Source organism: Myotis daubentonii, chromosome 16, assembly GCF_963259705.1.
Source record: "Myotis daubentonii chromosome 16, mMyoDau2.1, whole genome shotgun sequence".
Classification (NCBI taxonomy): Eukaryota; Metazoa; Chordata; class Mammalia; order Chiroptera; family Vespertilionidae; genus Myotis; species Myotis daubentonii.
This window is the reverse complement of record NC_081855.1, coordinates 25160352-25182920: the sequence shown is the minus strand read 5'-3', so window position 1 is coordinate 25182920 and position 22569 is coordinate 25160352. Positions and strand designations below refer to the sequence as shown.

The 22569-nt window shown below is 50.0% G+C and overlaps 2 protein-coding genes across 4 annotated transcripts in view; one reads left to right on the top strand and one right to left on the bottom strand.

The window, feature by feature from the left end:
- The first annotated feature begins 145 nt into the window (after positions 1-145).
- TRAF4 (TNF receptor associated factor 4) lies at positions 146-6416 on the top strand. The gene is made up of 7 exons (XM_059669357.1): positions 146-399; positions 3629-3680; positions 4226-4330; positions 4398-4559; positions 4649-4810; positions 4888-5043; positions 5309-6416. Exons 1-7 carry the CDS (start codon positions 257-259, stop codon positions 5939-5941), a joined length of 1413 nt encoding a protein of 470 aa, XP_059525340.1. The 5' UTR covers positions 146-256; the 3' UTR covers positions 5942-6416.
- The window catches only part of FAM222B (family with sequence similarity 222 member B), a 63967-nt gene continuing 44785 nt past the window's right edge, over positions 3388-22569 (bottom strand). For 2 of the 3 annotated variants that reach the window (XM_059669354.1, XM_059669355.1), the window contains exons 2-3: positions 21208-21329; positions 3388-13324 (exon numbers count right to left, since the gene is read on the bottom strand). In XM_059669354.1, the coding sequence (XP_059525337.1) occupies positions 11718-13324; positions 21208-21289 (1689 nt within the window). In that variant the 5' untranslated portion in view covers positions 21290-21329 and the 3' untranslated portion in view covers positions 3388-11717. The remainder of the gene's footprint in view (positions 13325-21207; positions 21330-22569) is intronic. The other variant, XM_059669356.1, reaches the window with a different exon arrangement.

The window sequence follows — 22569 nt, the reverse complement described above, 5'->3', positions numbered from 1 at the left end:
CCTGTTTCGGGGAGGGGGCAAGGCTGGCCAAGGGCCGACCTCAGAGCCACGCGTTCCCCGGTGAGCGGAGCGCGGCCGGGACGGGCGCTAGGACCACGCGGGCGCGGCTCCGCCCCCTCTTCCGGCCGCGGGCAGGCGGGCTGGGCCGGGCTGCGGCCAACAGTCGGCGCCGCCCGGAGCCGGGAGCGCGGCCCGAGCGTGGCGCGGGCTGTGGGGCCGCCGCGTGCCCGGCCCCGCTCGCCCGTGCCCGCCCGCCATGCCCGGCTTCGACTACAAGTTTCTGGAGAAGCCCAAGCGGCGGCTGCTGTGCCCGCTGTGCGGGAAGCCCATGCGAGAGCCCGTGCAGGTTTCTACCTGCGGCCACCGCTTCTGCGACACCTGCCTGCAGGAGTTCCTCAGGTGCGAGCCGGGGAGGGGGCCGGGGCGGGGGGCACGCCGCATGCGGAGGGGCTCAGCTCGGAGGCGCGCCGGCCTTTGTCTGCGCCGTGGCCCGGTGACCTCACGGGCGGCCACCGTGACATCACGGGGCGGCGATGATGTCAGGCCGGGAGGGAGAACCCCGCGCTCTGACCCGGAGGGTTACGGTGCCCTCGGCCCCCGCGCCCGGTCAGAAGGATTCGGTACCTCCCTGCGGGTGGCGGGGCCCAGGCACCGTTCCTGACCCGGGGCCGGCCCTGCCCCCTCACCTGGGAGCCGCTGTGGCCTCACCCTTGAACTTTGAGTCCCGGGAGGAGGAGGACAGGGCCTCCCTCCCGCGCTGCACCTTAAACTTCCGGAGTTCCCACCCGTCCGGCGAACCCCTGGGTTTTCCGAACGTGGCAAGGACGGCAGCTGCTCTCCCATTTCACAGATGATGGAAGGAGAACCTCGGGGGAGGCTGCGACCTGCCCATGGTCACAGTTTCTTAAGGCTCAGCTGGGATCTCGTCCTGGCTGTGCGGTCACACAATAGGGAGGGGGCCGTGGCGCTCAGATCTCTGCAGCGGGAACCTTGTGGGTGGCCCTGCTGCCAGGGGTCGGGAGGACGCGGAGGGCCGGTGATCTCAGGGAGGGGGTCGCACCCTAGGTGTCACCAACGCCCCCTGTTCTCTGAGGACCCAGGTCACCTGGCTCTGGGCATCCGATGAGCTCTGGGCGCCCTGTGGTCTCGAATCTCCTGCCCACGCCGGGAACTGCTCAGGCCCGTGTGGGGAGGCCTGTCCAAGATCACAGGGAGGCCGGGTCCAGCACTGCCATGTGCCTGGGGCTGTTTGCCGAGGGTGCGGGCAAGGAGAGCGTCTCCAGGACTCCTGCCTCAGTGCACTGTCCCTCCCTCCCTCCCTCCGTCCGTCCGGCTGTCCTCTGCAGCCCCCAGCCTGGCGGAAATCTCAGCAGGCTCTTTGTTTTCCGTTCCCCACAGCCTGGGCCGGCTCCTGCCCTCACATATGCTCCTGCACAAGCTGCTGTGCTGCCCCCTCCTCCTATTCCCCACCCCTCCCCCCTCCCTTCTCCCTCCTCCCTCCTCCCTCCTCCCTCCAGTGTACACACGTTCTCCCCTAGACACACAGCCCCATTGTCTTCTCCAGTGCCCTTCCCCAGCCCTCTGGTTTCCAGATGAGGCTAGCTGAGCGCCCCCCCCCACTCTGCTGACCCCCGCCCCCCCCCCCCCCACTGCCTCAAGGAAGGATCCAGGAGGGGGCTGCAAGGCCCCTTTTCCTCCACCGCCCCTCCGCTGCTTCTGCCGCTCCTCCTCCCGGAAATCCCCTCTTCCTCTCCCACAGCCCCCTCCCCCCATCCTGTCTTCTCCCCTGGGCCTGGGCCTCCACTACACAGCCTGGAGCAGTCTCTGCCCCTGCCTCCCCCTTTCCCCTGGTGCCTGAATCTTGCAGCTGAGGCCCCTGGAGGGAGGAGGGAAGAGGTGGTTGGACAGGCTCTGCCTCTCACCACCGCAGGATACCATACAAGCAAGGGTGTCCGTAGCACGGACGGAACCTTTGTCCTGGCTGGGCCCCAAGCTGCCCAGGCTAATCTTCTGCTCCAAGCCGGGGGACTTGCCTCAGTCCCCTCCCTGTCTCCAAAACCATTAAGTCAGCACATTCCTGAAGCAGCCAAGCAGACCCCCTCCCCCATGGCCCACCCCTCTTTCCCCATTCCTGCCAGGTTGGTCCAGCAAGGCTGCTTGCCCTGTGGGCATAGGCATACCTCATCAGTGCCTGGGCATGTATTTGCTTGGTGGCATGGCCAGTGGTAGTAGTGGGGTCAGGGAGAGGAGGTGGGTGCTAGAAATCCTTTGGGCATTTGGGGCATGAACTTCCCAGGTCCTGCAAAGTACATTACGGACAGGGCTGCCATGTGGCCTCTGCTTCGCTCTGATTCCTGCCTGCCTCCCACATGACTTACATCTGCCAGAAATGCCATGCCCGAGGGCCTTCAGTCCTGCTGGGTGAGCCCTTGCTCTGTCTAGGCCATGCCAGGCGTAACTGGTCCTGGCTGGGGTCAGCAAGGTCTTACTGGCGGAAGGAGGCATGCTAACAGGTTCCTTGAGTGCCAGCAGCCTGCTGGGGATGGGTGGAGGAGAGGGCGGGCAGCGGGCAGGATCAACAGGCTTCAGATTGCGTGCAGTGCCATGAGCAGAGTCTTGGCGGTGCTTGCCTGGACAGTTTTTCTTGTGCTAGCCCCTCTTCTGTGTGCCGTACCGTAAAACAGAACCTGTCAGAGCTGTGGACTCAGACAAACAGAGCCAGGTGCTGCTTCAGCTGTAGCTTCTGTTCTTTCATCTGCAAAACGGGATATTCAGCCCCTTCTCAGAGACAAGTGGTGAAGAGTGGTTGGGAGTGTAAACACAGTGCCTTGGAGGGAGCCTTTCCTCCTCTTTGCTTTAGGAGACACACCCTCGTTGGAGGGAGGGAAGGGATGGGGTAAAGTGGCCCCAAGCTGACCTTTGCCCATGGTTCTTGGCTGGGCACCCTCATATGGGTTGGGAAGCTTTGGCACTTAATCCCCGCCTATCCCTGTTCACCTTGCTCCCCGCCCCCGCCCCCCCCCCCCCCCCCAGTCAGCTTTCAGCCCAGCCAGTGAAAACTAACCTGGGGGGAGGGGATGGCTGGGCAGCCTGTTCTTTCCCAGTCCAGCTGCCATCCTGGGGGAGGGGTGCCAGCTGCCACCTGTTGGCCAAATGCTGTCTGAGGCAGCTGTCTCCGCCTCCACTGGACCAGAACTCTCCTTCCCAGGACAAGAGCTGGGATTTTCTGGGGTCCTGGGGAAGCCGGTACCCTCAGGACTCTGCTTCCCCTCAGGTGGGGCTGCCTCAGAACCGGTCTGGTGAGGGCAAGAGGCTGCCCTCGTTAAGGGGGTGAGGCCTGGGGTTCTCCCTTCCCATAGCGTGGAGTCTTTTTTTTTAAACACACAATTCTTTTTTAAAAATATGTTTTATTGATTTTAGAGAGAGAAAGGGAGAAGAATAGAGAGGTAGAAACATCCATGAGAGAGAATCATTGATTGGCTGCCTACTGCATGCCCCGTACTGGGGATCCAGCCTGCAACCCTGGCATGTACCCTGGGGGAATCGAACCGGTTCATGGTCGACGCTCAACTACGGAGCCACACGGGGCTATAGTGTGGAGTCTTGACCCTGTCTCCTCTCCTTTCAGTGAAGGAGTCTTCAAATGCCCTGAGGACCAGCTTCCTCTGGACTATGCCAAGGTGGGTCCACAGAGCCAGGCAGAGGCTCTTGCCCTTGGTGGAGGTTGGCAGCCAGTAGGCTCAGGGCCAATGTCAACCTAGTACTTCCGAATCATGTGCCCCCACAAAGGTGGCCTGTTCCCTCCCACCAGGCTAGTTTGCAAATGAGGCCTGTATTTGCCCCGGAGGGCAGGCACAATGCCCAGCTTGTGGGGGTACACAGAGCTGCTCTGTGCCACAAGAAGTGCTCCCCTCCCCTCTGGATGGCTGGCCAGACCTGTGGCTGAGGGCCAGGACCCCTCCACCAGAGGGAAGGAGGCAGGGGGTGTGAGGGCTGCTTGCAACTAAGCAGGCTGATGGTCATGTGCAGGCATATTGGGGACCCTGGGATCCAGCAATAGAGCAGATACTCTATTACCCTTATCGCTGGGCACAGAGGGGAATAAAGCCCAGGAGAGACTGGCTGGTTCTAAGGTAGAGCTAGCCTATCTGGGGGTGGAGGAGGCAGGAAGTGGGGACTGGAGCAGGCTCTGACCCTGACCTGTTTCCCCCATTCCCGCCCCCAGATCTACCCGGACCCAGAGCTGGAGGTACAGGTATTGGGCCTGCCTATCCGCTGCATCCACAGTGAGGAGGGCTGCCGCTGGAGTGGGCCACTTCGTCACCTACAGGTGAGGCTCTGATGGGGTGGGGACTGCCCCTCTCTTGGCAGGCACTAACCACAGCTCTTCCTGCCAGGGTCACCTGAATACCTGCAGCTTCAATGTAGTCCCCTGCCCCAATCGCTGCCCCACCAAGCTGAGCCGCCGAGATCTGCCTGCACACTTGCAACACGACTGCCCTAAGCGGCGCCTCAAGTGCGAATTTTGTGGCTGTGACTTCAGTGGAGAGGCCTTTGAGGTGGGTGGGGCCTGGCTGAGGGTAGAGAGGGAGTGGGGCACCTGGTAGCCCGGGGATCCCTTAACTCAGCCCCTCTGACATTTCCACAGAGCCACGAGGGCGTGTGTCCCCAAGAGAGTGTGTACTGTGAGAACAAGTGTGGTGCCCGTATGATGCGGCGGCTGCTGGCCCAGCATGCCACCTCTGAGTGCCCCAAGCGCACCCAGCCTTGCACCTACTGCACCAAGGAGTTCGTCTTTGACACCATCCAGGTGAGGCCCTTCCTGAACTGGGCTGTGGGGCAGGTAGCAGGGAGTCAGGCTACTGACCACTGTCTCTGCCACCCTAGAGCCACCAATACCAGTGCCCGAGGTTGCCTGTGCCCTGCCCCAACCAGTGTGGCGTGGGCACCGTGGCTCGGGAGGACCTGCCAGGCCACCTGAAGGACAGTTGTAGCACTGCCCTGGTGCTGTGTCCATTCAAAGACTCCGGCTGCAAGCACAGGGTGAGACGCCCCTCCTTCCTGTCAGTCCCCTTCTTGATCCTTGAAGCCTGGCATAGACTAGGGCCTGAGCCCCTTGGCGGTCCCTGCTCTGCTGCTCTGAAGCTTTCAGTCCTTCCCCTGCTGGCCAGCTTCATCCTCCTAGTGCCCTCAACCTTAATCAGAACGGAGTGCCTGCCACCCTGTACCCATTCCTCCCCTCTACCCTGGGCCTGCCCGTACTGATAACTCTCCTTCCTTCCCCCATGGCCTGGGGCTTTGCCAACAGTGCCCTAAGCTGGCAATGGCGCGGCATGTGGAGGAGAGTGTGAAGCCCCATCTGGCCATGATGTGTGCCCTGGTGAGCCGTCAGCGGCAGGAGCTTCAGGAGCTGCGGCGAGAGCTGGAGGAGCTGTCGGTGGGCAGTGATGGTGTGCTCATCTGGAAGATTGGCAGCTATGGGCGCCGGCTACAGGAGGCCAAAGCCAAGCCCAACCTTGAGTGCTTCAGCCCAGCCTTCTACACACATAAGTATGGCTACAAGCTGCAGGTGTCTGCGTTCCTCAATGGCAATGGCAGTGGGGAAGGCACACATCTCTCGCTGTACATTCGCGTGCTGCCAGGTGCCTTTGACAATCTCCTTGAGTGGCCCTTTGCCCGCCGCGTCACCTTCTCCCTGCTGGATCAGAGCGACCCTGGGCTGGCTAAGCCGCAGCATGTCACTGAGACCTTTCACCCTGACCCAAACTGGAAGAATTTCCAAAAACCAGGCACTTGGCGGGGCTCCCTGGATGAGAGTTCTTTGGGTTTTGGTTACCCCAAATTCATCTCCCACCAGGATATCCGCAAGCGAAACTATGTGCGGGATGATGCAGTCTTCATCCGTGCCTCAGTTGAATTGCCACGAAAGATCCTCAGCTGAGCACAGGCAGGGCTCCAGGACAAAGGGGGGGTGGAACATGACCTCTGTCAGGCACTGGCTGAACCTGGAGAGGGGGCAGGACCCCCTTTCAGCTGCTCTGCAGCCTCGGTTCTGTTACCCTATTTCCCCTCCCCCCTTCCTTACCACCCTCAGGTGCCTCCTATTGGTGCTTCAGCCCTGGCCGAGCAGGTCTTGGGGTCATCAAGGGCTTGGAAACAAGTGATCCTAGGGCTTGTCTCCTCTCCTGGGCAGGGCAGACGTGCCTTGGTGCCGGCCACATTCTACCTGGACTGAGGTGCCTGCTGGTGCTATGTCCCAAGAGCCATAGGGGGGAGGGAGAGTTGGGTAGTTAAAGAATCTGTCTTGGGATCTGATTTCTCTTCCCTCTGTGTCTTCTGGTTATTTATTTACTTAGTGCCTGGAGAGCACAGCAGGGAGCCCTGATTTTTAATAAATCTTGAATTGTATTTATTAATTTGGTTCCAGTCTGACTCATCTGGGTTGATTAGGGCCCTGGAAGGCTGGGCCCAACTGTGAAAGCAAAGACCAGTCAGACTGGCTGCTCCTTTGCCCCCAGGATCCGCTGCCCTGACGGGTCTCCCTCTGGTGGACGACAGGGGGAGTGCACCAGGCTTTGTGTGGAAGAGATGCCTGCTGCTGCCCTCTGGTGGCGATTACTTTCATGTGGCAGACACTACATGCATTATTTAATACAACCATCAAGTGAAATATAGTTTTTATCAACATAATCTAACCTATTTTAGTAGGCTGTATTGAAGATTTAATGAGAGATAAAGCATGTTCCTAGCACAAAATAAGTGCTTGATGAATGTTAACTCCAAAGCCCAGCCCACATCCAGAGACTAAGCTGAGCAAAGGGGCCTTTGAGGTGCACAGTGCTTGGATTTTCTCATTCATACTCATTTGCTTTTCATATACACCTCGGTGGATGCCTATGATTATCCACATTTAACAGATGAAATAGGAACAGAAAAGTGTATTGACTTGAGCCGGTTTGGGGCAGGGCCTGGATTCTGTTTCAAGCTTCAGCAATTCCTAGATGTATAGATTCCTTATAATTTTACCAATAGTTAGATTTGGATCCTCGCCTTGCTTCCTTTTTGGCAAGTTACTTAGCTATATGGAGAGGCATTTTGCTCTCCTGGTAAAATGAGAGTAACCTGCTCACATAGATTTACTGTAAAGATGATCCAATCAGCATTAAGTGCCTTACCCTTGGCTGGCCCTGAGAAGAGGCCCAATGATGGAAACTTATCTAGTAGAGGGAAGGTTCAAGGGCTGTAGTTCAGCCTGAGAAACTAACCACCAGCTTAGCCTTCAAAAGGTCAAATTCACTGATCTAGGGAGAGACGGGTCCTGGCTGCCTTTATAATAAAGATGGCCTCTTCATCAGATAAAACCACCCTGAGACAATGACTCCTGGAAGCTGGTAGGGACAACATGTGCTCTAGCTCGTGTCCTTAAACCAGCGGTCAACAACCTTTCGGACCTCACAGACCACCGGATTGCAACCATTGCTCTAGCAGAAGAAATGTCTTAAGCATTTGCTTCAGGCAACAGATGGAACCATCTTTCCAAGAGCAATCAGATACAATGGATCAAGCTTGGGCAGTCTTCGGGGAAGACGGCCACTGTACCATTCCAGGGAACCTACGCTCTAGAGTTGTGTGCAACAATAGTGTATTGCAGTCAACTCCATACTCAGGCCTAGCCCTCATTCCAGTGGTGTCACAGGCAGTCACAGTTGCCTTGTGGAACTCAGGTCAGGTTTTTGTTTTGTTTTTTAATCCTCACCCAAGTACATACTTAGGGAAAGAAACATCAATGTGAGAGAGGAAAATCGATTTGTTGCCTTCTGTATGTGTCCCAACTGGGGATCAAACCCACAACTCAGGTATGCCCTGGTAACTCTTCTTCATTGCACAGGATGATGTTCAACCAACTGAAAGGGGGACCAGGGAATCTAGTTGACATTTGAACAACACGAGTTTGAACTGCACGAGTCCACTTATACATGGATTTTTCCCCCAATAAATACTGTAAATATATTGCTTTGTTTTTAAACATTTTCCCTCTTGCTTACTTTAATAGAGCATATACTACATGTAACGTACAAAATATGTGTAATCGGCTGTTATTGGTAAGGCTTCCTGTCAACAGGTTATTAGTAAAGCTTTTGGAGTCATTTTATTTTATTTTTATTTAACACTAGAGGCCCAGCGCACAAATTTGTGCATGGGTGGGGTCCCTCTGCCTGGCTGGTGACCAGGGCCAATTGGGGCCAGCCAGCTGGGGGAGGGACCATGCGAGGTTGGCCGGCTGTGGGAGGTTGGCTATGGGAGTGCACTGACCACCAGGGGGCAGCTCCTGCATTAAGCCTTTGCCCCCTGGTGGTCAATGCACATCATAGCTACCGGCCGGTTGTCCAGTCACTTAGGCACATATATATATTGACTTCAGAGAGGGAGAGACAAAAGCATCAATGAGAATCACTGATAGGCTGCCTCCTACACACTCCCTACTGGGGATCAAGTCTGCAACCCAGGCATGTGCCCTTGACTGGAATTGAACCTGGGACCCTTTAGTCTGCAGGCTGATGCTCTATCCACTGAACCAAACTGGCTAGGGCTAGAGTCATTTTAGACTATGCAGGAATGGGGGTAGTTAGAGGCACCTCTAACTTCTCTACCCCCATTGTTCAACTGTGAGTAGCTCTTTTGTTTTCATATATCTATATATCTTATTGATTTCAGAGAGGGAGAGGGAGATAGAAACATCAATGATGAGAGAGAATCATTGATCAGCTGCCCCTGTACGCTCCCTACTGGGGATCAAGCCCACAACCCAGGCATGTAACCTTGACCGGAACTGAACCCAGAACCCTTCAGTCCACAGGCCAACTCTCTATCCATCGAGCCAAACCAACTAGGGCTGTAAACAGCTCTCTTAGATTTTTTTCCCCTCTGCAGACAAAAAAGGGGAAAGTTCTCTAATACTAAACCCCTAAGATTCACCAAGAGTTACTTTTCATTTTACAGATTATAGCACTTACTACCTCCACGTCTGTCAGAGGCCCTCAGAATGCCTGTTGGAGGTGGGAGAAGTGGAGGGAGGGACGTATAAATAGCTTATTAGCAAATTACCCATTTTTCAGTGACTTAGGATCCTTGGAGTGAAAGTGGCAGTACACTTCAGACCTCCATGGAAGACATACTAACCCACCAAGGCCCTAGCAGTCCTGCCTAGGGAGAGGTCCTGGGTACCTCCTGGAGATTGACCAAATTTCATTCCTTACAATCCCAATACCTGGTCTGCAATAATGGATTGGGGAGGGGCTTCTGAATGGGATGAACGGGGGTTCCCCTCTTAAAAATGAGAAATTACTTCCCTTCTAGTATATGAGACGTTAGAAACCACTATAAACAAATAGGACAAGATTGAAAGGTGACTTTTTTCTTTTTACTGGTTTATAATAATCTTAAAAACCCCATCACACCCATAAACCACCACAGGTGAGAAGATGAGAGATGGAGAGTGAATGCTACAGTATGTGGACAGCTCAGGGAAACCGAGTGTTCCCTAGGGGCAGTGTGGGATGGAGGCAGGGATTATAGATAGGAGGCCCTGGTTTGGCCTCTTATTGCTGGCTGGGGGTTGGCTGGCAGAGGGGTGAGGAGCTCAGGGTGAACTAGGAAACATCTCACACCAAAGGCAAGGGCAGTTGGGGGCGAAGGTGGGGTCACAGTACATTTTCCATGCAGATTAGGGGTGGGAGTGAGAGCTTCAGAGATTTGCACCCCCACACAGGAAGAGATGGGTTTGAGGTTTGATATAAAGCCCCCAAGTTGGTGTCTGGTCCAATTTCCTAAAATGGCAGCTCACCTTTTGGGGAGAGGCATTAGAAAAAAAATCACAGCAAAAATATCTGGTTTGGAGCTCAAGCAAGGGTTAAGGAGAGACAGTAGTGCTCTTTCGATTTAACTCAGAGAAGGAAGAACTGGAAGGGGGCCTTGGGTGAGATGGTGGCCAACACCTTGGGAGAAGGCATTGCACCAGAAGCAACAGGTGCTCCTGGGGGCTCAGGGACAGGGAGGTACCAGTGTTCACAGACGTCAGGAAAACAATCAGGAACAATAAATTAGGACTTCATGTTGCTATCATTTGGCATAACACAATCAGGCTTTTTTTTTTTTCCTATTTTTAAATATAAGGCAACTTGCCAACACATAATTTAAAAACTGGTCTTCAGTCACATTGATTCAGATCACTAGAGAATTCTGGCTAAAGAACAGTGGATAGTAAACAAAACCCCAAATTTTAAATAAGACCATCAGCTCACATTCCCCAGAGAAGAGAGGAAAAAGGGCTTATTTGGTTAAGAAAAAAAAAAAGGCAGAGCCCAACTATGCATCTTTAACAGGAGGGTGCAAAAAAATTCACAACAAAACATAATCTAAATGTCAAGTTACAGAAAAGTTTAAATTTCTAGCGAACTAATTATCTCTTGGGAATTAGATGTGTTGAGCACGGAGTGGGTATGAGTGAAGAATGGGCAAGGGGCGAGAGGGGCTGTTACTGATGTTCGCCCATCTTCAGCTGTTAGAACCATGCTCATTTGGTAAAGGAAGAATTCAAAGAGCTTAAGGCTTTGTGTTTTTCTTACTTTCTTCATCAAACTGAGGGGCTGCGAAAGGAGGTGTCTAGAAGGTCACTGTACCTGTGGGGCCACTCGCACACAATGCTACTCAAATCCACACTACATTCATACAGAAACATGACATTTAAAACTTACAGTGTAGAGCAATATTCTTAGCCAGTGTAGAGAACCAAAAAGCCTTTTTTTTTTTTTTTTGGTGTTTTTAATTCCAAACTCCAATGTGATCATCCCTTACCTACCTAATTCCTCAAGTAAGATCAGTTTTTTTGTTTTACTTGTTTTTTGGATGGGGGTGGGGAATGAGCAGCAGATGAGTGAGGAGAAGCAACAGTGAGAAAAGGATCTTAGATATGCTGGATGGTCACTGCATTTCTCTAGGGCTGGAAAGGGGAATCAGGAACCAAGATACCAACACAAAGACACATTTTTTCCCCATGTCTCAAGGCTATGGCCAAGTGCCTGCAGGATGCCCTTGAGAAGTATGGCAAGGGTAAGTTCAGTGGCTCTGGGATCAATGTAGACATAAAAGCCTTGAGGAATGAAGAGAGGCCGAGAAGAGATGAAGACTGGTCAGTTTTGATTTGAGGTCTTTGGGGTGAATAAGGAATTAGCTTCCAGAGCACTTGGGAAGCCTGGCTTTTTAGTCCTAGAGAAAGAGAGACAGACAAACAGGGAGAGGTCTCGCTTAGGGGGCTGGGCACCTAGAGCTACCTCACCTCGGGCCCTCAGCTCACTCAGTCCTAAGGTAAACAGGCAGAGCAGGAAAAGACAGGAGGTGGCCGGTGGGAAATGCAAGGGGGAAGGGAGATGGACATCACATAGGACTGACTGACAGGCAGGCAGTGAAGAAAAAAGCCTGGGATTGGGATTAGGTCCTAACATAAATCCAAAAACTGCTAGGGCTGGTGGACGGGAGAGAATGAGGGCACAGAGAATCCCCCTCTGTCCTCAATCAGATCTCACTAAATTCCCTTCTTAGAAACCTAAGAATGATCACATTGGAGCAGTAAAAATTTGAAACTATCCAATTACTCAAAAGTAAGACTAAACCTAGGAGGGTGTGTATGATGTATAGCTTGTGGAGGGCACCGGGACTACCTATCTATATCCAGGGTGCTGAATATGAAGACTTCGACTATCTGTGGGATCAGGGGCTCGGCTGCCAGGGGCTCGATGAGCCTTGCTGAGCATGGCCAGACTCTGTTCTCGGAAGCAGGCCTGCTGGAAATCCCCACTTAGGTAATCCACTGTTTGCATCAAGCTGTTCTGGCTGGCCACTGGACCGGCCCCGGTCCCTGCTCGGTAGTGGGCCCCAGCAGCCGCCGCACAGTCGAGGGGTGCACCCGTGGGCTGCCCACCGTGGAACGGCATGGTGAGGTCCTGAGACCCCGAGCTGTCGCTATTGGGAGTGGGCAGAATGTTGTTCCACAGGGGTTGGAAGTAGTGACCATTGGGGTAGGCCAGTGGGGCTGCTAGGCCGTTGACTGGTGGGGATGGGGTTGGCTTCTCCATGGGTGGCTTCAAATGGAAGGACTGTGCCAGGCAGAGTTCCTGTGGGTAGGCAGGGGCCTTGCCCACAAAGCCAGGCCCTGCCAACTCACGTCCTGTCGCATGCTTGCCTGTCAGACCAGGGACTGGCGTCCCACCAGCCTCACTGCACATCTGTTGTAGGTGGGCCAGCTGATGCTGGTTCCAGGCAACTGGCTTGAGGTCATTAGGATAGCCAGTGGGGGCTCGAGAGATGCCCGCGGGCAGGTTGACAGGGCCTGCCGCAGGCAATGCGGCTGTGGCCGCGTGGGTGTGCTCCATGGGATTGACCACACATGAAGGCATTGGTGTGGGGATGCTGTGGGTCGACACCCGGGTGCTTGCATTGATGAGCAGACTGCGACTAATGGGGCTGGGGTTGGCGATCTGGCCCTCACACACTGAGGTAGTGCTGATGCCTGCCCTCGTCTGGCAAAACTGGTTGATCTGGTGCACAATGCTGCTCAGGTCCGGGGGCTGGCTGTGCTGCAGGGTGGCCGCCATTGAGAGGGGGATAGTTGAGGTAGACACGGTCACATTCGGGGGGGCATCTGAGTCTGGCATCTTCCGGCCTCCATGCAACAAGGAACTGGGGGGATGCTGGAGACCTTGGTGAGACAGACCCTGAGGGTGGACCAAGCCCTGGGTTTGGGCCATGGGCTGAGGGTGGCCCAGGCCCTGAGGCTGCTGGAGGCTCTGAGGATGGGGCAGCGCCTGGGGTGGCGGGATACCCTGAGGGTGCTGCAGCGTCTGGGGAGGGGCGTGGGCCAGGGTCTGTGCATGCTGCAGGGCCTGCTGGCGGGCCAGAGCCTGGGCCTGGGGGTGGGCTAAAGTGCTGGGTGCCACAGTAGCATAGGGCACCACTGGGGGGTTCATGATGGCCTCAGGGAGCAACCGGGCACGGGTGCCGTCAAAGTCCTTGAGTATGCTTTTGGCTGGCACTTTGACAATGGCAAGCAGGCCTGCCTTGGTGGCAGCCTGAGTCGGGTAGGGGCTGTAGCGCTGGGCTGATGTGTCGAGGCCGTTCACAGTACGACGAACGTGTTTCCGCTGGGGAACCTTCACACTGTTGGGGAAGATTTTTATAGTCAGTGGGTTGTTTGCGACCTTCTTAGCATACGCGTCCAATTCGGCTGGGGTAGGATAGTGAGCAGTTCTCATTTTCTGTGTAGTGTCCCCTAGAGAGAGAGAAGGGGAAGGAGAGCAAAGAAGGAGAGGGAGCTCATCAGTGCCAAGCCAACCAGCCTTCTAGATTCCCCTTTTGAGGGTGTAAAAGGTAGGGGAGGTGAGGGACTAACTAAGTTGTCTCCCTAGCCTTCAGAGTCAGACCCAGCCTCAGGCCCCATCAGTACTTTAATGGGCCAGGCCTTGTGCTATGTGACAGGCTATCTCAACGAATACTTGCTACTGCTTTAGGAAGCAGGTAGTATTATGATGCTTGTTTTACAAATGACATCACTAAAGACAGAAACAGCAGAGCAACTTTCGAAAGTCCAGAATCTGGCAGAGACAGAAGCTGGCCAGTTCTCACAGAGTTGTTCTTCTACATGGAACTCTCTCCAAGTTCCTTCCAGCCCATGCTGGCCTGGGTATTGCTGATTCTAAGCAGAGCTGCTTGTGAGAGCCCTCAGTCCCTTTCCCTGGGACATCCTGGTAAAGAGGGCAGCCAGAGTGACTACTCTTCCATCTGCAGTGGCCAGTGAGGCATCAGCTTTCTCCTTAGCATTGGCAGCTGGGGCGTCATGCCCATTGGGTGGGCATCCTGGCACAGTAGACAGGATGCTTCTTTTTTAGGAACAGAGGAATAAGCTGCCAACATCCCTCCCCATCCCATGTCACAAGTTCACTTTTGTTTACAGCTTACTCTCAGCCTGACTGGGTAAAGATCAAAAGGCTTTATTTCCTTGAGGGGGGTGACAATAATGACAGGGCAGCAGAGAGGGAATTTGAGAAGAAAGGATTCAGAGAATCTTTAAGTCCTGAGAGCCAAAAATAGTCTGTATTTGGCCCTTGTCAGCTGTCACTTTCCAAAATGAAAGAGGAAAAATCTGACTTCCTTTGGAGACTGCGGAAATACCCACTCAATGTGCCTCATTAATGTTAACAGTCTCTTTGTTCCCATCTCCAGTTGCCTCCCATCAGGGGGCTCCAGCGGATGTTGTGTTTCCAGTCAAAAAGGAAAAGGTTCTGAGAACAAGAGCTCTTTCAGGATGCCAGGCTCCTGCACGGGGTCTCTGCTCTGTTACCCCTCTCTCTGAGGGAGGGTCTCCCCTGAGTTTACACAGAAGGTGCTTAATAAAGGCTTGCTGAGTGACTAAGTACACAAACTGCCCAAAGCAGAAGGAAGGGGGCTTGGCTGGGAACCTAGGCTCAGCTAGCAGGTTCCCTCCCTACTTCCTCCCCTTGCAGAAGGCAGCCATACAGAGCAGGGACTAAGCTGACTGAATGCTGGGCTTGTGACTTCAGCTGGCCTGGCTCAAGGAGACCTTATTTGAAAGTCATGTCACTGGGCATGAACTGGAAGAGAAGTAGGCTAGTGAGTGTGCTAAAGAGGGCCCAGCTGCCAGCCTTTGGTGACACTGCTGGTTAGTTGGCAGGAACTGCTTAGAAACTGCTGCTCTTGGAAGCAGGAAAAGAAAGCTCAAGTCTAGGATAGGCAGAGAATTCGGGTCCACACTCAAGAAGGTAGAACTTAGCAAAAAGAGTACAGAAAGGAAAAGGCTTAATGCTTTCAAATACTGGAACAATGCCTTGAACTTAGTAGGTAGGCAAACATATTTAAGGGTCTGCTTTATTTTAAAAAATATATATTTTATTGGTTTTTTACAGAGAGGAAGGGAGAGGGATAGAGAGTTAGAAACATCAGTGAGAGAGAAATCGATAAGCTGCCTCCTGCACACTCCCTACTAGGTATGTGCCTGCAACTAAGGTACATGCCCTTGACCGGACTCGAACCTGGGACCCTTGAGTCTGCAGGCTGACGCTCTATCCATTGAGCCAAACTGGTTAGTGCGGGTCTGCTTTATTTACAGAATAAATGCTCTACCCATAAAGGAAATGTCTGTAAGATGACAGATTTCATGAACATCTTAAGATGATGAATGTGATGGTGACAACTGGAGTAGGAAGGAGAGGAAGGCAGAGAGTCTCAGAAATCTTTCCCATCCACTAGCTGCTGAGGAGGGTCAAAGCTCTGAGAGCAGAGTTTGAGTTCTGCTTTTTGCAGGCCACTGTCCCTTAACTGCCACACATCCAAAACGGAAACCATCCCTACACGCTGTGATATTTTGAATTTAATTGCGTCTATTGACACTTATGGTGTACAAAGGGTTAATGGGCTTCAGTCTCCATAAAGTGGAGCCTTTTCTGACCCTTCTTACATTCTCCTTGACAATAAGACATATATATATTAAAAAAAAAAAAAAAAAGTCTAGAATCACTGAGACATAGTTCCTAAACTCAAGGTACCAGAATTCCATTAGAAACTGACCTGGTCAGCCACTGGCCTTCGGTGTCTATTTGGTCAAAATCATGTAACACTCCTAGCTCAGTGTCTTACCTAGAGCAGATATGTAGCAAATACCTGTTAAGTGCCATCAGTGTAGGAACTGCCTGACTGTGAACAACTGAACTGGGCTGAGGAATGGGAGTTTGAAGCTACTGAGTTTTAGTTCAGACAGGAAATAACGGTCTGCCCCTGGGCTCTCCTCCATGTTAGTGGGCTTTTCTCCTTGAAGGCCAAGAGAGAGGAATACAGTTGGGCTTGCTGAATAACAGAGTTCCTTTCTAAATTTTATTTATTTATTTATTTTGAGAAAGAGAGAGAGAGAGAGGAAGGTGGGTGGGAGAAGGAGGGGAGGGAGGGAGAAGAAAGAAGGAAGAAGAAGATGAAGAGAGAGGGCACAAGCCATGGATTTGTTCCACTTATTCATGCATTCATTGGTTGATTCTTATATGTACCCTGACCAGAGATCAATAGAGTTCCTTTTTTCAAGTCAGTACCAACTCTCAGGTTGTTGTTTTTTCTAGCAGAGGCAGAAGGGATACATTTAGGAGTATGACACTGACAATGATTAGTTCTTTTTTCCCCACAGGCCAAGGCTAGTTAGTTCTTCTTGTCTTGCCTCCACAGATGTTGACAGCAGTAATGGGGGTAGTCAAATAAAGGGACAAGAATCAAAGGGAAGTAATGGATGAGAGGGGAGGTAGACACAGGCTACAGTATTTTTATTAAGGAAGAATCTCAAGGATGAGATGAATATATTGGACAAGAGGCCATGTTCTGGGAATTCAGTACCAACCACTTCACATATCAGACTTAAGCCCAACCTTTTAAAAAAGGTCAAGTTCTAAAATAATGATAATAAAAATAAATAAATAAATAAAAAGGTCAAATTCTTCACATATATATTTAAAAATATATATTTTTATTGATTTCAGAGAGAAAGGGAGAGGGAGAGAAAGAAACATCAATGATGAGAGAGAATCATTGACTGGCTGCCTCCTGCACACCCCACACTGGGGATTGAGCCCACAACCCAGGCATATGCCCTGACTGGGAATCGAACCATCACTTCCTGGTTCATATATTGACACCCAAACACTGAGCCATTCCAGCCAGCTCTCAATACTTTTTATCTCAGTCCTCACACACAGGCATCCTAGAGTTTCTTTTATAACATCTTAAGTGCTCAGCTAACACATAGATACCACAGCTTTGTAAGCAAATTACTTAAATATCAAATACCAACTGAGTCATTAATCAAGACATGAGGCAGTATAAAGAATAGGGGATATGTCGTTAGAAGAAAAGAGAGATCCAGATTCAAGTACTGACTTTATTATCTAACTACCCAGTCTCAGTCATTCCTCATTTATAACAAACAGGTATGATATCTACTGTCCTGCTTTACAGGATTACTAAGATCAAGAGATCCAATGAATGGGAAAATAGTCTGTGGACAGGAACAATGACTGTTGATATTTATTATTCAAGGATATCAGTTTTGGCTAAGTCTGTCCAAAGACAGGACAAAGAACCCTGACAAAGGAAGCTCCAACTGCAGGACACCCTGGACTTGAGTCTGGAGAGTTAAATGTAGCCAAAAGCACTTTTGTCTATTCTTTGGACTAGGGGGAAGTCTGCTTGAATACAGGCTTCCCCACAGGGACCTCCCTATGTATCCTTCTACTTTGAAGGTCAGACGACATGGGTGGCATATACAGCAGAAACCTCTATCTATAGGTGGAGAGGCACAAGCAGTATGTTTCTAACGCAAGCTTTGGAATCTGACCCGAGTGTGAGTTCTAGCCCAGTCACTGAACTGTAATGTGATGTTGGCAAGTGGCAAACACTCTGTGCCTCATCTTTAAAAGAAAGATAAGAGTGTCTCCCATACGGAATTATTGAGGAATGAATAACAACACATATAAAAATACTCAACAGGCCCTAGCCAGTTTGGCTCAGGGGATAGAGCGTCAGCTTGTGAACTGAAGGGTCCGGGTTTGATTCTGGTCAGGGGCATGTGCCTGGGTTGCAGGCTCAGTCCCCAGTTGGGTGCATGCAGGAGGCAGCCGATTGCTGTTTCTATCTCTCCCTCCCTCTCCCTTCCTCACTGAAATCAATAAAAATACATTAAAAAAAATAACATAAAAATACTCAACAGGCCCTAGCTGATTTGGCTCAGTGGATAGCACGTTGGCCTGCGGACTGAAGGGTCTCTGGTTCGATTCTGGTCAAGGGCACATGCCTGGGTTGCAGGCTCAATCCCCAGTAGGGGGTGTGCAGGAGGCAGTTGATCAATGATTCTCTCTCATCATTGATGTTTCTATCTCTCTCTCCCACTCCCTTCCTCTCTGAAATCAATAAAAAGTATTCAAAAAATGTATATATATTTTAAAAATGCTCAACAGTGTGGTGACTGTAGGAGGGAAGGGAGTAAGTGGAGTTGGAAGAGGGCATAGAGGAGATAAATGGTGATGGAAAAAATAAAATAAAACAAAAAACTCAAGATAGTGCCTGGCACATGGTTAGCAACTCAACAGATGAACAGATGCTAGTTAATATTGCTGATATTTCTATGAGTTTATTCAATCATTTGGTCCAATTAACAATTTCCAGGCCCTCCCACTAGGGGGCAGATAGACAATACTAAGAAGCAGTAAAAGAATTTTGACATTTGTTCCAGCTCCAAAACTCTGCAATAAAATAGGTCAAAGTTATTATCTAAAAGATGATTTGAAAACCAAGGTCTTTTTAAAAATATATATTTTTATTGATTTTAGAGAGGAAGAGAGAGATAGAAACATCAATGATGAGAGAGAATCATTGATCGGCTGCCTCCTGCACACCCCACATTGGGGATTGAGCCCACAACCCAGGCATGTGCCCTTGACCAAAATCGAACCCGGGACCCTTAGACTGCAGGCTGACGCTCTATCCACTGAGCCAAACCAAGGTCTTCTGATAATTTCAGCCATTCATCCAAAAATATTTATTGAGCCACTACTATATACCTGACCATAAACTGAGCTTGGAGTTAATAAAGAAAAAATGTTCAAAAACACATATTTCTGGGGGATTAGGAGAAGATGGGTCAGAGGAAAACAAATTTCCAAGTACAGAATTCCAAAATGGCTAGGACTCTCAAAGCAAGTGACATCATAAAATATACAATCTAGAAAAGCTCTAGGAGGCATCCATCTAACCCTAACTCTGGTCCTCTACCAAGTACAGGACCCACACCAAACCAAGATTTCTTTAATCCAGCCTGCCCTATGGCAAACTATATATCTAGGCTGAGAAACACATCACATTCTCCTACACACACCGAACAGGAAGGAGAGAAGAGAAAATGTGGAGTTAGAAGGAATCAATCGTGTGACTCTATCTATACATGTGGTGACTCACGCCTGGGAAAAAGTGATTAGCCAGGTGACTTATAGTGCTGGGCCAAGAAGCCACATATCCCGACTCCTGACCCCTGAGCCAATTCTCTTGCCTTGAGCTGACTCTTACAACATAAAGCACAGTAAGCTATCAACATCCGTATCTCATCCCCACCCCACCAGATACCAAGCTCTGTGTTTCTAGGAATTTAGAAGACCCTTCTAAGAATGGGTGTAGGGAAAAACTGAATTACAAGTCACAAAACTAGTTTTAAGGTTTCTATAACTGGTAAACTTGAGTTCTAAGCAGCTCTTTAGCTGCTGGTTCCTGAAGAAGACAGCTTATGCTCTAGCTCACCTTAACTGTAAATGTTTAACACTAACAGCTATAAGTCAAGATTTTTCTTTTTTTTTTTATACCTTTTGGGAGAGGAGAGAAGAAAGCAAGCAGGCTTAAAAATACCAATAGTATTTCTCCTCTGCAAAGGTGTGGATTTAGTTAAGGATAGCAACAAGAGAGTCAAAGGAATTTAAATACACTGTCCCCCAAATGGACTGGTGAGTCTGAAACCAGGAAAGAAGGACATCTCAATTCTCAAATATAGACGAGGGACAGTGGTTGGCAGAGGCTACTTAGGAGCTGCTTTGGGGAAAAAGGAAAGTGGAGATCTCAATGTCAGCACCCAAGACAAAGCTGCCAATTTGCCTGTCCTCCCAAATGGCTCATCCCTTGACATCACATCTCTAGGTGAAGCTGTCAAAGTAAGTCAAGGAATGTAGAAGACAGTGAACTGCTCTTTATCATCTTACTGTATACTTCCAAGTATACTCCCTTTCCAGTTGTGTCCTCTGGAAGCCCATAACCAGTCACAATGCAGTTAGCATGGAGAGCTGGGTGGCCAGGGAGCAAATACAACTTTATCACCTGTCATCACTTATGAAAAGAAAGGCTGGGGGAAAGCTGGCACAGCAGAGCTTGCCTATTGCAGAAGGAAGACGGTCACCTTCAGTTTTGTCGTTATACATGCTGGATTCATTGGCCAAATCCTAGATCTAGCCAGGCTCTGAGTCTTACTCTCCCTCAAAGAAAGGAAGTCAGAAGCTAGATTATTTTAACTTCTGAAGATGATCTCACAGAACAGGGTCTGTAAACTACGGTCTGTGGGCCAAAATCCAGCTGCTGTTTTTAATTAAAAGTTTTACTGGAACACAGTCACATGCAGTGTTTACATATCGTCTACAGCTGCCTTTGCCCTACAATAGCAGAGCTGAGTAGATGCCACAGAGACCATGGCCCACAAAGCCTAAAACATTTGCTCTCTGGCCCTGTACAGAACCCTATCATCAAGGATCAGATAAGATGTTGAAGAACCTTTTCTATTAAAAGGGAAGTGTAGATGTTTCATTGATTTCCCCTTTTTGCTCTAAAAGGAAAGTCTATTCCAAATTTAGGACCATTGTGACACCTGAAGATACTGTACATGGTAATGAGCCAGGAATAGAATCATTCATGCAGTTCAAAGATAGAAGGTAGTAATCTGGGAAAGCATGAAGTACAAAGCCCCAATTCCAGCCAGTTTGAGACAGAAATCTAACAGACAATTCTCAAAAGCTCAATCATATGGGAAGTATATTAGCAGGAATATACCAGAAAGACTGAGAAAGCTAGCTCCTTATCCCTCTTTACTTGCTGTGAACTGAGGTCACTGGCTCAGAAGGCAGACAGCAAAGCCAAAGGGAATTGTCTGTTTCCATGGTAGAAAGTACTCAGAGAGTTCAAAACAAAAGAACAGTGTAAATAGTTTGTTTCAGAGATATAATAAGTAATCTGAACTGTGCGTTTTCATTTAATTCCTCATGGGGATTCAGTTTGAGATACTTTTTTAAAGAGTGATTATATATCTCCTGTAAAACTCCTTATAGTGCTCAAGAGAGATATCAGCAACAATTAAAATTAAGATGCTATACATTGGGAAATTCTAGTATTTGAGAGGATCTCTCTGATCAAAGGTATCTCACACTGCTGACAAGTTTTTGCAATTGCTTTCTTTTGTCTGTACTGAAGAATATCTTGAAGATATCAAAGTCCATAGTCAATGTACCCCTCTGAAACAGCTCAAATGTAGGGTCAAAATAAAGGACCACATCCTTCCCTGGGATCCAGATTACTTACATTTCTGAAGTCCAGTGTTCATCTGCGTGTGAGAAAGAAGCTGAAAGGACAGGTCACCTGGCCCTGGTAGACAGGCTAGCATGGCAGACCGGCATCAACACAACATGGGGCAGTCACTCACACTGTAATGAACAAAAAAACAAGGTCATGGAACACAAGGCAACTCACTCAAGGAAGATACCAGGGACATCTGATATGAGCAGCACAGGCCCAAGTTTAGATAGATAAGCAATTTAATTAGTAGCATGTTGGCTGAAAATATATTTATGTTTTTATCTGTAGCAACAATTTGCTCCAAACTATTACTAAGGATAAAATATTTCAGTCAGCACAGACGAGTGGGTGAGGAAAAGAAAATCTACCTATCCACATAATTAAATGAAAAATACAGGCGCATCTGTAAGGTCTTTTATGCTCACAAGCTCTAGATGCACTCATTTAGCATTTCCTGTAGGTTGCCTCTCTCTATCATGGGCTTTTGGAAAGGCCCATGGGGCTGCCAAATGAATGGCGCGCTGGCTCTCATCTGTGCCCCAGCTAAGAAGGGAGCAGCAAGGCTAAGGCACATTCTAACTGAGGTGAAGGGGAAAATGATTTCTTCCTGAAAACAGAACAGTGTTCCTGAAGACAGCTGGTCCTCATAGGGCCTGGCTTAGTCTATTTACAGGGTTGGTTTGGAGCCGGGGCAGTCAGTCATTTCTAGAGGCAGTATAGTACATGAGTTGCAAAGCACCCAAATTTTCACCTGTGACACTCCAGTAACCCGAACTCACTTTCAAAAGAAGAAAAAGCAGAACATCTTAGGAGACACAATTAACTACTGTTAAAGCAAATTCTGTTTGTCAGTTTCTGGGGATTCACCTTTCCTATTGCCTGTGACACAATTAGACCTCCTGGACCCCACCTCAAAACTGTACTGCACCCCAAGGAAATTAAGGCGGCCAGAGCCCTCTTTGGACAGGCAATCCTGACATTATGTCAAGATGGCAGCATTGTTTCATCAGTACTGTCTACCAATAAGATATACACAGCTCAAGCAAGCAGACATTGAGGTGGACTTTTGTAGGGAAGGAAACCTTGTCCACAATGCTAAGAAAGTTACCTTGTGTACACCAAGGACCAAGCTTTTCCCCAAGAAGTATAATGTACTAAAACATGAGATTTTTTTCTCATGCTGCAAAACCCATAAGTCAAGATGGCATATTAAGGCTTTACATCATACGAGTGAAGGAAAAGCTCAAATGTTAAACAAAGATCACAAAACCTCTTTCTTTTTCTTAGAGGGCCCTCTCAGGTATGTGAAATTACCCTGTCATGATGAGTATCAGAGAGCTCCAGCTTGCAAGTCCAGGTAGCTGAAAA

Excerpts from the sequence above, each read along its gene's own strand:
- TRAF4 (XM_059669357.1), top strand. The coding sequence starts at position 257 with ATGCCCGGCTTCGACTACAAGTTTCTGGAGAAGCCCAAGCGGCGGCTG. Across the intron at positions 4,331-4,397 it reads GGCCACTTCGTCACCTACAG|GGTCACCTGAATACCTGCAG; the intron begins GTGAGGCTCTGA and ends TCTTCCTGCCAG. Across the intron at positions 4,811-4,887 it reads TCGTCTTTGACACCATCCAG|AGCCACCAATACCAGTGCCC; the intron begins GTGAGGCCCTTC and ends CTGCCACCCTAG.